Source organism: Plutella xylostella, chromosome 19 (assembly GCF_932276165.1).
Source record: "Plutella xylostella chromosome 19, ilPluXylo3.1, whole genome shotgun sequence".
Classification (NCBI taxonomy): Eukaryota; Metazoa; Arthropoda; class Insecta; order Lepidoptera; family Plutellidae; genus Plutella; species Plutella xylostella.
In genome coordinates this window covers 8,378,534-8,393,334 of record NC_063999.1, presented here as the reverse complement: position 1 = coordinate 8,393,334, position 14,801 = coordinate 8,378,534, and the positions used below count along the sequence as shown (strand labels likewise).

At 36.6% G+C, this 14,801-nt stretch overlaps 1 protein-coding gene across 1 annotated transcript; it reads left to right on the top strand.

Moving 5' to 3' along the window:
* Window positions 1-2,281: 2,281 nt before the first annotated feature.
* LOC125490008 lies at window positions 2,282-12,945 on the top strand. The gene is made up of 2 exons (XM_048627938.1): window positions 2,282-2,996; window positions 12,830-12,945. Exons 1-2 carry the CDS (start codon window positions 2,282-2,284, stop codon window positions 12,943-12,945), a joined length of 831 nt encoding a protein of 276 aa, XP_048483895.1.
* The last annotated feature ends 1,856 nt before the right edge of the window (window positions 12,946-14,801 follow it).

Sequence of the window (14,801 nt, the reverse complement as noted above, 5' to 3'; positions counted from 1 at the left end):
AAACTTGTATGGATAACAGCCACAATTATTTTAGTTTTTCTTGTGCAATCCGTTTTACGAAGTCTAACTTTCACGATGGCCCACTTATTTTCAATGGGATTAAGTGCCGGTGAGTTCTCTGGCCATCCAAAGCCATGATATCTTGTTGTTCTTGAAATATTTAAGCATAATGTTGGATACGTGGCATGGAGGCGAATTTTGTTGAAAAACTTATTGACCGTTAGCATCAACTTTTCTTAGTTTGGGGCTGTATTTCTTATATAGGAACCGGATGACTTGTGCCCATCGAAGGGATGATGGACTCGCTAAAATACAGTGACTTGCTAGAACGGAGATTAGAAGTTGAACTAAGAAAATTTGATGATAACGGTCAATAAGTTTTTCAACAAAATTCGGCACCATGCCACGTATCCAACATTATGCTTAAATATTTCAAGAACAACAAGATATCATGGCTTTGGATGGCCAGAGAACTCACCGGCACTTAATCCCATTGAAAATAAGTGGGCCATCGTGAAAGTTAGACTTCGTAAAACGGATTGCAAAAGAAAAACTAAAATAATTGAGGCTGTAATCCATACAAGTTTTTTAGACCAGGAAATATCAGAAAACTGTTAAAATCATGTCGATTCTATGCCAAAACGTGTTGAAGCAGTTATAAAAGCCAAGAAGGACACATTTTCTATTAAAATAACTTAAATTGTATAAATATATCTCTGTTTTTTTTATTTTAGAACTAATAAATGTATTTTTTTCAAATATTCACTCGTGTTCACATTAATTTGCACAATACTGTATCTACCTGTTGTGATATTTATACTACAGCCATAGGAGCTTCCTCAAATTCATCAAGGCAGAGTAAATCACGTGCCGTTTCGTAAACGCCCTGTAGATTTGTAGAATTTACGCCTGATATACAGGATGGAGCCATGATATGAGGCTAACGAGCACGCCCATTAACTGATATTGAATATCGCAACGAGTATTATAACGAGATTTAACACAGTGGTTATGTTGTGTTGTTTTCTTTCTTTGGAATATAAAGGCGTAGACAAAAGTCAAATCAAAAGTTTTATTAAGTAATCTTACATTATACAACCATAGGATGTATTTTATGGACTAGGTAAGACGAAAATTCCTTTCTATTTGAATCTGCGTGGGACGCTCCTCTACTGAATCGATGACCTTTGGTCGACCGATAGTGGAGGGAAATCGCTTTTTTTGTGAAAAAAACATTAACCTACTATAATTAATAGCCTATAAATATCGTTTGTGTAATAGGTATTACACGGCTTTACGCTGCGCATCACAATGGGGCATACCACAAAATTGGTATGTTCAGTTCAGTTATAAATGACATGTGTCAAACACCATTCTAAACGCCTATTACCGTCTTCTATTTTGGTCTTTTGCAGACCCAAAAAAAAGGATTATTATTTATGATTATAATTCTTTATTTCGATAACTAAGATCAATAAAATTTTGTGACAAGTATATACTTACCTAGTTATAAAATTGATATTTGTTGGAAAATTTATTTTTCCTAACAAATGCGAATAATACAGAAAAAGTTTTACCCGCTAACTTAAAACACCTATCGTTCCCTGCCCTACTTAAAAAAATGCTTTTTCCCTCCCACGCGGAGTCGCTCAGATTATGGTAGAAATTCCTCTACCGCGAGTGGGTATGAGTCGACTACGGAAGCTACGGACCTACGTGACTAGAGAGCTAACAGCTAACTGAAAATATTTTAAAAATAGTCGCACGTCTACTTTATGAGGTTGCAGTTCAGAGTACGATGGGAGAGCGATTACATGGATCACCGTTACTAGTCTGATGTATTTTTAACCGGCGCTCGTAGAAACGAGTGTTGTGTGTTTGTGTGAATTTATGTTTGTGGTATTGTTGTTTTTAATCAAACTAAATGATGCACCGATTTTATACTGTTTTTGTAGGTTATTAACTTCGAATACGTGATTATGTTTTAATATTGAGCTTCATTCGCTCTTGAGCTTCATCCCATTCAGACGTGTGTCGATTTTATACAGAAATTGTATCGTAAAAATAAATTAAGCGCGAACAATATTCATCCTTATTCTTATTGTGCGAAAGTGTTGTGTTGTACACGGAACATCTATCGTGCGTCGTCGCAGCCGCTCTTCACCTCCCCGGGTGAGAGGGACAGTCGCATTTTTTTTACAAGTACGCATTGGTGCAGTTGCGACAAGGACAGAACTATACCCCTCTCGGTCCGCCGCGCTCGGTCACCAACACAACAAGCATGAAGAAAACATTGTCAGCGTCACAAGGTACTATGCTGGGGTCAAACCCTGAATTAACCAGCGTTTCTAAGGAGAATATAATTTCGTTCAGAAACAAACGAAAGCAGCCAGACCCGGACCAATCCATCTCCAATACACTACACGACTTCCGTGAGGAACTGATGACCTGCTTCAGGGAATTCTCTAAGTCCCAAAGCGAGGCTTTACTGAAGCTAACGGACAACGTCACCAATATCGGATCACAAATAACTGATATAAAACACGACCTAAGCAGCTTCAAAACAGAAGTCACCCAGGCGCAGTCTGCGGCTAATGCTAGGATAAAATCGCTCGAGGAAGCCTTAGTATCCACAGAATCATCATTGAAAACTGTCATTCAGGATTTACATATGAATGATCAGCGCAGTAGAATGAATAACCTCGAGATCTCCGGCGTTCCGATGTCCAAAGGTGAAAACTTGCACACAATGGCATTCAATATGGCGGCAAAAGTAGGTATCAAACTCGAAGTGTCCGATATCAACTACATTCATCGTGTGAGAAGATACCCTTCAAGGAACCAAGAAGGTGACTCAGATGATAAGGAATCAGGAGATGGCAACCGCCTCCCTCCCAACATCATCATCAGGTTCCTGCGGCGACAAATGAAGAATGACTTCTTGGCAGCGGTACGTGCCCGGCGCGGCCTGACTACAGCCGATCTCGGGTTCGACGGTGCGTCGCGGCCTGTATTCGTCAATGATCACCTTACACCCCAGAATAAAATGCTATACAGGAGCGCCCGACACCTCGGCAGGGACAAAGGCTACAGGTACATATGGCTAAATGATTGTAAGATATTTTTACGTAAAAATGACGCATCTAAATACCTAATTATCTCATGCGATAACGATCTATTAAAGATAAAGTGACGGGTGCGTCCTTATTCAATGCTTATAAAAATTATATTATGTCTCATGTTATTGCTAAGTAAGCTACATCTATTCTTGGGTATGTTTATGTTGCTTATTCGAATTTTACAAATAGCTCTGGGTGTTATAGCTATAATCCACATGTTACCTATTTCTTTATGCTTGATTTTCTATAATAGCAAGCTAAGCAAAATTGAAAACCTAATTCTTAATGTCTGTAAGCCTTTACGTCTTATAAGTTTTGTTATTGTAATTATTATGACAACAACATTATTATACCTATTTATAATGAATGCAACTTATTCCCTGGTACTTCTTGATGAAGCGAGTGCGGTTCAAACTACTTTGAGTGTACATCTAATTTTCACATATATTACTTACATTCAGCGCAACTAATTTATTATCTATTTATTACCAAAACACGAGAGGGCTACGCACAAAATCAAACGACTTTCTTTCAAACATATTAAACTGTGAGTTTGACCTCGTCTGTCTAACTGAATCCTGGTTAAATGATAATTTTTATAGTGCAGAATATTTTGACCATAGATTCGAAGTTTTTCGTTGCGACCGTGATTCTAAATGCACTGGGCTCTCTAAGGGCGGGGGCGTGATAGTAGCCGTACGTCGCGAGCTACGAACATTTCTCCGTACCGAGTGGTGCGCGCCGCCGCCGGCCGACGAGCTGTGGGTGAGCGTGCCGCTGCGCGCGCGCGCCTCCACCGCCTCCCCTGCCGCCTCCTCCGCCGCCGGCGACGCTTCCCCTACTCATAGCTCTTCCGCTTTTTTACACATAGCTTGCACCTATATTCCACATGGCTTAAATCATCATCACCTACTCTCCAATTTCTATGACAGAGTGTCTGATTTACTCAACGCAAATCCAAACGATATCTTTATAATTCTGGGTGATTTTAATGTTTCAAAAGCTATCTGGTATTATGACGAGGAGATTTGTAGTATGAATATTAAAACTCAAAATGATATGTGTGCTATATTAACAGCGGACTTTATGAACTACTCGTTGCTTTCCCAATTTAATTCCGAATTTAACGCTAATAACCGCCTACTTGATTTAATTTTTAGTAATCGGGAATGTACTGTTACATCTTGCTCTAATCCTATAGTTCCGGAGGATCCCCATCACAAAGCTGTTGAAATACACCTAAAACTCTCGCTACCCAGTCCACTAAAAAATAAAACTTATACTAAGAAAATCTACTACAAAGCTAACTTTGAAGCCATAAAAAATGAACTCGATTCTATAAATTGGATTAGTATTTTTTCTCACATAAAAGATGTAGATCAGATGACAGATTTTTTCTATAATGCCCTTAATAACATTATAAATAAATATGTTCCTACTCGTTCCATCTCCAGCAAAACTAAACATCCCCCCTGGTACACAGTACCACTAATTAAATTATCAAACGAAAAACGTAAACTGCATAAAAAATGGAAAACTTATGGTAACCACACTGATTATCAAAAATATTCAACTCTTAGATCTAGGTTTCATAAAATGGAACGCGAATGCCATATAAATTACATTGACTTTGTAGAAGAAAATATTAAAATTAACCCAAAATACTTTTGGACATACGTCCATGCAAAAAAAGCCAATGATTCAATTCCGGATAGAATGATTTATCAAGGCAAATATTTAAGCAGCGGTGATGAAATATGTGAAGCCTTTAATAATTATTTTCACAGTGTATTTATCTCAACCCCTAACTCATCGAGCTCGGCAGAGCAAGCGAACCCTGGCGTTTCCGTTGTGAACCTAAGCTCGGTCGAGTTGGACTCGAAGTTAATACTCAAAGAACTACAATCTGTAAACATACACAAGGGTGCAGGTTTTGACGAAATCCCTCCCATTCTTATATCTAAATGTGCCAAGGAGCTTCTTACACCAATTACTTTAATATACACAGCTTCTACCGCTAGTGGTATTTTCCCTAGCCGATGGAAAGTAGCGTTGATAACTCCCATCCCGAAAAATAAAAATAGAAGTGTTGTAACCGAATACCGACCCATTTCTAAATTGAGTATATTTGGAAAGATATTAGAAAAAATCGTAACATCTCAAATTTCTTACTCTGTCCGTAGCCACATCACAGATAGGCAGCACGGATTCATGAAATCACGTAGCGTAGAATCAAATATGGTTACCTTCACTGATTTCCTCTGTAATGCAATGGAAGATAACCTGCAGGTTGATGTCGTGTACACCGACTACTCGAAAGCGTTCGACAAAATCAATCATAACTATCTGTTAGATAAACTTTCAATGGCCGGTGTACATGGCAGCCTCCTCAGGTGGATAGATTCGTATGTTCGTAATCGGTCACAGGCTGTTTATATGAAGGGGTACTGCTCAGGCTTCCTGAATGTGCCCTCTGGAATTCCGCAGGGGTCACACTTAGGGCCCCTATTATTTTTGCTGTATATTAATGATTTAGGCGACAGTCTGAGTGACACAAATTTTTTACTACTCTCTAATTTTTAATTGAAAAGAATTCTGACATTTTATAAGTGATCCTACTAAAAAAGTTCTTTACCGAAAAAAGGAAAAATTGCGATCCATTTCTGGGCAATAATTTTTTCTTAATATTTTTATACAAAAAGATAAATCTAAATATTTACTTGCTCAAGTAAACTAATACATAAATAATAAATATTTCAATATAATAGCTGTTCCCGCGAGCTTCGCTTCGCCTTAATAAGTTTTCCCGTGGGAATTCCGCGATAAAAAGTAACATATGAGTTAATCCAGGGTGTCAGCTAACTCCATTCCAAATTTCATTAAAATCGGTTCAGCCGTTTTAACGTGAAGAAATAACAAACATACACACGTACATACATACATACATACACACATACACTTACTAACTTTCGCATTTATAATATGAAGTAGGATCACGACTCACGACCAATGTATCGAAATAATTTTAATTGCTTTATTTTATTCTTTAGCATGGCATCACTTCCTACTAAATTCAGGGATAATAAACCTTTTTAATCAATTTTAAAAAAAGATTGTCTATTCGGTAAGTACATATATGTTCGGTATGTATGTAAGATTATTGGAACTGCACCATATTGACATATGACAATATATTAGGGCTAATAAACAAATATTCAAAATTTTATAAATGTTTATGTACCTATGTATGTTTATATGCTTGTTGGTATGTATGTTTGTCCACGCATACCTCCGAAACGATTGATCCGATTGTCACTATTCTTTTTGAGGGTTCCGTACCTCAAAAGGAAAAAAAAGAACCCTTATAGGATCACACTTTGTTGTCACCACCTTTTTTCTCGGAAACGGGTAAAGATATCAAGCTGATATTTCGTATAGATGTACATAATTATGATGAAATTAAAAGGTAAACTACCTCAGGTAATTAAGTAGACTTGTACGGAACACTCAGTGCGCGAGTCCAACTGGCTCAGTCGGGTAAGCGCCCGCTTCTCAAGCAAGAGATGCGGGTTCGAATCTCGGCGCTGACATGTAGGTAACAATGAGTTCTTTGAATTTAAGTACAATGTATACCATCGCTCTTACGGAGAAGGAAAACATCTAGATGTGTGAACCCACCAACACCGCAGTGGACCAGCGTGGTGGGAAATGGTCCAAGCTTAGGAAGGCAGTATGGAGATGCTGGAGGCGCTTCCCCATGGCAAAGGGAGGATCCTCCGACCGTAGGAACCAAGTGTAGGTTTCATCAAAATCGGTTAGTGAGTTTTCAAGAAAGATTTTCATTCGACTTCTTTGAATGCTCGAATGCGCTCATATGTTCTCAGTCTCAGTGTAATTTGCTTCTATTTCTTGTCTACATGTTGTTATATTTGTTAAGTTTCTGTTAGGTTTTTCCTTGTTGACTTTTCGCGTTGTGATCGTTTGTTGATTTTTATAAACGTTATGGAGCCACAACCTGGCCCTTCCCGGGAAACAGCCCCAACTGACAGAGCACAAGAGTCAGACTTTCTCTCTCCCAGAAAAAAGCGTCCTCGTGGTTCTTTTTCGCCAAACGAAAAGACCATCATTCTAAATATTTACAAATATAATATAGAAAATTGGCCGGAAACAACTGATTGGAGTGCAAAGGAATGTGCTAAAAAGACTTCCGAGATGATTGGCGTGAGTCTGTCAAGTGTCTATAAAATTATCAAAGAATATAAAGACACAAAAGAGTTTCAGAAACCGAAAAAGAGTGGTCCGCAACTATCTTTCATACATTTTGATGACTTTACTTTTACGACAATTCGACGAAAGGTTCACGCGTTTTTCTACAGGAACGAAATTCCGACTATTGCAAATTTTTCACCTGTATTCAAATACGAACGCAACATCGGCCTGACATCGGCGTACTACGGCTACCGTTTCAAAAAGAATTACTAGTTGTTTTTAGATATATTTTCTACGACAGCGATAATTATATAAGATAATTGAGATTATCTTTAATTGTATTTTTCACTGTTTGTGATATATTTAGGTACGGTAATTATTTCTCAGTAGGTAAATCCCCTTTTAATTTGGAGCGCCGCACTTAATAAAATGGATACAGGGACTAAAAAAAAATATTATAGTCTCAGATGACCAGACTCGTATTGAAAAAGTGCCCAGCCCAAAAAGGTTTGTGATCTCTGATTTGTCTAAAATTGATAACTGTCAGAATTCCGTAAGAATACTAATTACAGTGTATATGCAGATGACACAAAGATATTCAGAGCTATCAAAAATGTCGAAGACTGCCATCATTTGCAATCAGATCTCACAGTTCTTACAAAATATTGCTCTAGTAATCAGCTATTTTTAAATGCTGAAAAATGCTGCATAATGACTTATACTCGAAAAAGAAATGTTATAAATTTCGAATATAAGATACACAACCTAACGCTGAGACGCGTCAACACTATTAGGGACTTAGGAATAACTATGGACAGTAAACTATCTTTTAACTCTCACATAGACTCAATTATACAACGAGCATTAAACAGTCTAGCATTTATTAACAGAATAAGTAAAGCCTTTCGTAGTACTGACACATTGAAAATTCTTTATTTTGCCTACGTTAGATCATTACTAGATTTTAGCTGTATAATTTGGACTCCGAATTATGATGTACACATACAACGAATCGAAAAAGTTTATTAAAATTCTTAATTATCGTAACAATATAAATAATATATCCTACGAATGCTCACTTAAAAAATACAACCTACTTTCTTTAAAAAACCGCCGTGTACAATTTGATTTAGCTTATCTATACAAAATACTGAACAATATGATTGATTCCCCAACACTATTATCCAAAGTTACCTTTGTTGCCCGTAGACGAGTGCCCGCCAGGTCCTCTCGTGCCCTGAACCTGTTTGAGCCACCTCGCTTCACCAAAAACTACACTCTTAATCATTTTATACCGAGATCACTAAATACCTACAATAAACAATTCTTAGATTTAGACCTCTTCAATGTATCCTTACAAAGCTTCAAGCATAAACTATACATGCTATTATGTAACAAAAATTATACCGTAACCTCTTAAATGTACCTAACTATATAACATTACTTATGTGTTAATTTGTGTAATAAAAGCTGCATAGGATCCTAATAACTTCCCTACTATGTATTTGTAGTGCCATTTACTTTGTTTATGTACCTTTCATTGTTCACTTACTACATAGGTAAATACAAAAATTTAAATCCAGTCTATTTAATTAAGTATATCCTGTTTGATGGCTTACCTTACCGATCCCAAGATTAGAACTTAGTAATAATCGTAGGGTCAGACAGGACAACTTACAAAGTACAAAATGTATTTTTTCATTAATACCTGAACACCCTGTTTGATGGTTTACTTATTCTTAAATACCGAACCCAAGACTATAATTATTTATATTGAATCGTAGGGTCAAACAGGGTTACCTTCAATAGGTATTTACTAATTACCTGCCTTCATTCCTCAACAAAAAAGAAAATAACACAAATCTGTTTCAACTGTTAACTGTAACTGTACCTACCTGTTAAAATATATTGTACCTGTAAGGTCATACTTGTAAGGTTGTAAGTAATGATAATTATTATAATCGTGCCCATTCAGACGAAGCAGACACAGAAAAGTTGTAGGTAAAACCATAGTATAAATATATGTACCTATTTGAGTTCATAGAATCCTCATAATTTTTTGTGTTTACTATTAATACGTTATGGACATAAAACTTACACTTAAATTACTCTGCATACATATAATAAATTACACCAACCTACAACCTAGTAACTTTAATTCTACCTCATAAAGAACTCATCACATACTGACTAATTTAATCATTATTGTATGTTGCTAAAGGTTAGAATTGCTTGTATCTTTCATCTTATTCTCTTTATGAACTAACTATTGTTTGTCACTTAGCTACCTACTTGCTTTACTATCGTTATTGAGAATAGATAACGTTATGTCTGCCCTTACAATATGAGTATCTTTCATATACCTACATACCTACTCAAGATTATAATTATCTACTAGTATTCTTATAGCTAGTTGCTAACAAACACTTTAGGTTTGTAATTGCCCAAGTACTTTCAAACTTTACTTTAAAATGGAACTAATAAGATTTATATCACGCATTGTGTGTAAGATTTGTATCGCACGGCTTTAACCGTCATAGTAAAGTTCCTATAACTTTGTGGTAAAATAAATAATAATTATAGACAATACCATGTACTAACTGGCTATACATACATTGTCTTAGTAGGTATGCACGCTCCGGTGTTAGTTGTAACCGGTTACCGGGCCTGATATACTTAGTCGTATTTTTGTATACTACCCTCCTAATATATTAAGCATAATTATGTATAAGAATGTATAACTATGTACACTTGAACATTTTTCTTTTATAGTAAAGCTAATGAACGACATACTGTTTAGCTTAACTGTCTGATAAATTATGTACTTACTTAAGTAACCCTAAATGCTCTAAATGAAAGACTATTTAGTAATTAATATTCGGCTCTTTTTGGTCTGTAATAGTTTATTAGAGATAACTAGCATAGTATATGTCTTGTAATGACTGTTTGTAGCCAAAATAAAGAAAATAAAATAAAATAAAATAAAATATTGCTGTACAAAGTGGAGTTCTAGTAAACTGCATACACGGCACAACCAATACAAAATAATTTAAGTACTTTTTTGCACAAAAATCAGTATAGTACAAGAATGCAATCCTTATGATCTAATACAATACCCTTATCCTTATCAATACAATACCTGGCTGTTACACAAAATTCAGTCCGTGTACCTTTTTCTAAAAAGCAACCATTACACTTACCTGAAAAAAGTTATCAACACGATGGGCCGCTGAAATTTCAGCCAAAATTCAGCTGAGGAAAGGCAAACATCTCGGTGCCCGTATTAGGCAACACAAGGTAGGTGCGATAAAAACCGGGGTGTTATATAAATTATTCATAAAAATCTTGACTTTGCACTATACAGTATACACTGAGCGTACAGACACGGCAATGGATGTGCGAAGTGTGAAATTAAATTTATAGATATTAGCTACACTGACGTGCAAGGAAAAGTTCCACCTGCCATTGACGTTCAATATTTTACTGGTATTTATTTATATTTATTAAAACTTAATTGTATACTAAAAACAGTTACAAAAATGGACTTAAAAGTAGTGCATAAACAGTCAGGCTTATTGCCGAGAAGCAATTTCTTCCAACCAACCTTATTTGGTGGAAAACTAAAGTTTTTAAATAATATGAAACTTATTATTTACTCTTACTTTTTTATTGAGTGTATTAATCATATATTATTGTGTGCAATAAAGAGTACCTAGCTATTTACCTCACTTATTTTACAACTAACCAACATTGCTTATTTTATTATGCATAACTACAGATACCTAGCATATTTTATGTCGCACCCGCATCATTGCTACATGTTGGAAAACGCTCGGACCTCTCCCTCGTGGGATCATAAACTCGTGACACTTTGACACTTTATTTGTCCGTTCTATGGAGTCATGCATGTCAGCCTTCCACTGCTAGACGAGTAGACTTGCAATAGTAATCTTTTAATATTGCAACGAAAATAATCCCAGCGGTAGCGAGTAAACAACTACTACCGACGTTGATATGAATAGTCATTTTAATTCTCAACAGTATCAACCTAACTACAATTTTTTTTGTAAATAAACCCCCTCCAAGTTCTCATCCTAATCCTAATCCTAATCCTAACTAATATTATAAATGCGAAAGTAACTGTGTATGTCTGTCTGTCTGTCTGTCTGTCTGTCTGTTACTCTTTCACGGCAAAACTACTGAACGGATTTGAATGAAATTTGGTATACATATGGTGTAGACCCTGAGAAAGAACATAGGCTACTTTTTATCCAGGAATTCCCACGGGAAAACTTTTTAAGGCGAAGCGAAGCTCGCGGGAACAGCTAGTATCAACTATGGCTAATACCAATAGCAGTATTCCTGACCCTGACTGACATCAGTCCACCACCGAACCTTATCAATTAACAATCCTTAAGCACCCGCGCTCGCTTGTCAAATCTGTCGTAACTTGTATGGATCTGACAGATGTTTGGCAGATTCATACAAAATAGCTAAATAGCAAATAGAGCCACCGATGCTAATATTCGTAGCGCAGTGGAACGCGGCCTCAAAGAAATGCCGTCTCCAGAGATTCGTGACTCCACTTCAGTATTCAAATGTTTGGCAGCGCGGCACGCACGGAGGCTGCTCGGCTAGTACCTGGGGGGTCACTCTATGTGACGAAAAACTAAAGGCTTCGCCAAACACGACGCGAGCTTGTAACGCGTCCTCTTTGACAAACCCTTAAGAGTAGAGTATAGCACTTGCTCGTCCATACAAAAAGAGAAAACGTTTTACTACCCCTAAATATTATGCAATCTCCATGATTTTTTTGTATGTTATTGACACAAAGAATAACTAGGTTTATAGCTTTTTCTTTTTTCGATTTTTTTTTATAGATTCAAACTTATAGACACCTCAAATAACGTAATTTTTGTGTGTTGAATGAAGCCGTTTGTTCAACAATAAAAATATAATATATTTTTTTAAAGAAAGCGAAACCTACAAACCTAGAATATGTTATGCTGAAGCGATTGACACCAAAAACTAAGAGATTGGTTAATATTTAGTTAGTGTAAAAAGTTTTCTCCCGAAACCAGAATTTTATTAAAAAAGTACCTATTGTCAGTCGCGAGCTGCAGTGCATCTCTATCGCACCCGTGCCCGGGGCATGAGGGCGCAAGTGATAACAAATATTTTCCTAAATACCTATTTCGCTAGAATCGCGAAGGTGTACTATCCTCTTAAGTTTCAGAGCGCTGCTGCGCAAGCCACGACTCTATCTTGCTGTATTGTGTGCCGTTAAATGTGCGAATTGCACGAAAGCTCTCGTTCGTTCGTATTTCGTCAGTAAAGTGTAACCCCTCAGGAAGTTACGACCAGTTTATGAAAGCGCCGGCCTTTGAACGCAACTCATAACTACTCTGGTTGGATCTCCTGCGAAAATACCTTATTCTTTGGCAGGTTGCGCTAAACTTATTTTTCAAGTTTTGTGGATGAACATAGCATTTTCTTATCAGCAATACACGTTGAGACCCAAGAGAAAGGGAAGTCGTGGCCAGAGCTCAACTTGCTGGCCCACGACAGAGAAGCATGGAAGCGCCTGGTGTCAGCCCCAGACTCCTCGGAGGAGTAACGGGATTAAAGAAGAGAAGAATACACGTTGTAAATTAAACAACGGAAAATACATCGAAAAAGAATAAGATTACATAAATATACACAAGTAGGTACCTACATAAACCTAGGTAACTATTGTAAGCTTCATATTGTTATTTTCCTTTTAGATGCAATAATCTTACTAAGACTTTTCAAGACACACAATCTACTGCTACTGTACCACCGCCAAGGACTTTGTATATATAGAGATTTTGACGACGTATGGTAGCGATTGTTTAGTAAAATTATCCATAAATTATCTAGGTACCTATATAGCAAATTTTTTTTGGGTCCCAATTTTTGATCACAATAATATATTATTAGTTACAACAAATCCCCAAAGTCCCACGTTACACAATTTTTGGTCACCTTATTAGAAAGGGACAAACGGCCTCTTTACTACACCTCCTGCTCGGCTCGCTTTTGGGTTCCGAGTACTCAGTCCTGCTATATATACAAAGTCCTTGACCACCGCCGACATATTAGCAGATTTGACAATCAGACTTGTATGGATTTGACAGATGTTGGACAGGCGAGCGATGCTGCTTATATATTGTTAATAGCTAATATTTCGGTGACTGGACTACATAACTTTGCTAATAAAGACCTTCTTCAATTTAAACCACAGACTGGTTCAAACAATTTGGTCTATTGCCAGCCGAGCATAAAACAATCATTTGGCAAGGCCGGCGGAGTGTGACTCTCGCATGATGACGGTGTAAATTTTAAACGGTGTATGTTTCTTCGTTCCATGGTCTCCTAGTATTGATAGGCAGATTTGTTTCTACGCCTGTTTAAGAAGGAGTTCAACAGCCAAGATGTTTAGTGTAGGTTATATCTAACAAAAGAATACTATACATTATACATCCATATTCCTTACTGAAATATACTTTTACTATAGTTATATTTTGAATAAAAAATGAAATAAAAAAAAAAATCAATTGCACATTTTTTTTAAATAAAGTACCTACTGTGTCAAAAAGTATTTTAATCTTAACGATTTAAAGAAGTGGCCCTCCACCTTTTTTACCAGTGTAGTCAATTACACAGAGAAGAAAAAAACACAACGTTATACCAAGTAGGTACTTCCTATGAAAATAAAAACATAAAACTTCCGATATGTTCGGTACCAATTTGAATAAAATATGCAAACATTCGCATAAGTAAGTGCTATGGGGATCAACTACAAAATAAATACCTTTTTATATCTCTAGTCCATCCATCCAAAGGTTGTCTGGAAGAGATCGCTATAAGCGATAAGACCGCCTTTTGTACCCGATTTAAGTGTCTACGTAAAATTGATAATGATTTCTTGGTGTACAAATAAAGAGTACTCTTAGATAGATAGATAGAATATATCTATCTGTCTATCTAAACACAAGAAAAACTAGCCTAAGTAAATTGTGACTTGAAAACTTACCCGAATAGAATCTGTATGTACAGGCTGTTGCAAAAAGGGTATACTAAGAAACTTAGTTGTTTTTTTTCGCGAATTTTGAAATTCTTATTTCAGATTCGGGCTTAGATATAACATGCTGCACATACTGGTTTCGGCTTAGTGTACTTACCCTTTTTGCAACAACCTGTATATTCGTTGGTACCCCGCCCCCATCGGATCCTTATTTACAGGGTGAAATTTTATCTGTAACATTCTCGTTGGCAAGTGAACGGGTGAGCAACGAACAACTCTCAAATCGCGACAAGGCACTCTGAAATCAGGTAAGTATTTCAACTTTACCATGAAACAATTTCACTAACTCTGTAAAAAAAAAACACTACGAGAGTTTTCCTAATAAACATAGGTACAACCGCATCTTTGATTTAGAAGGAAAAATG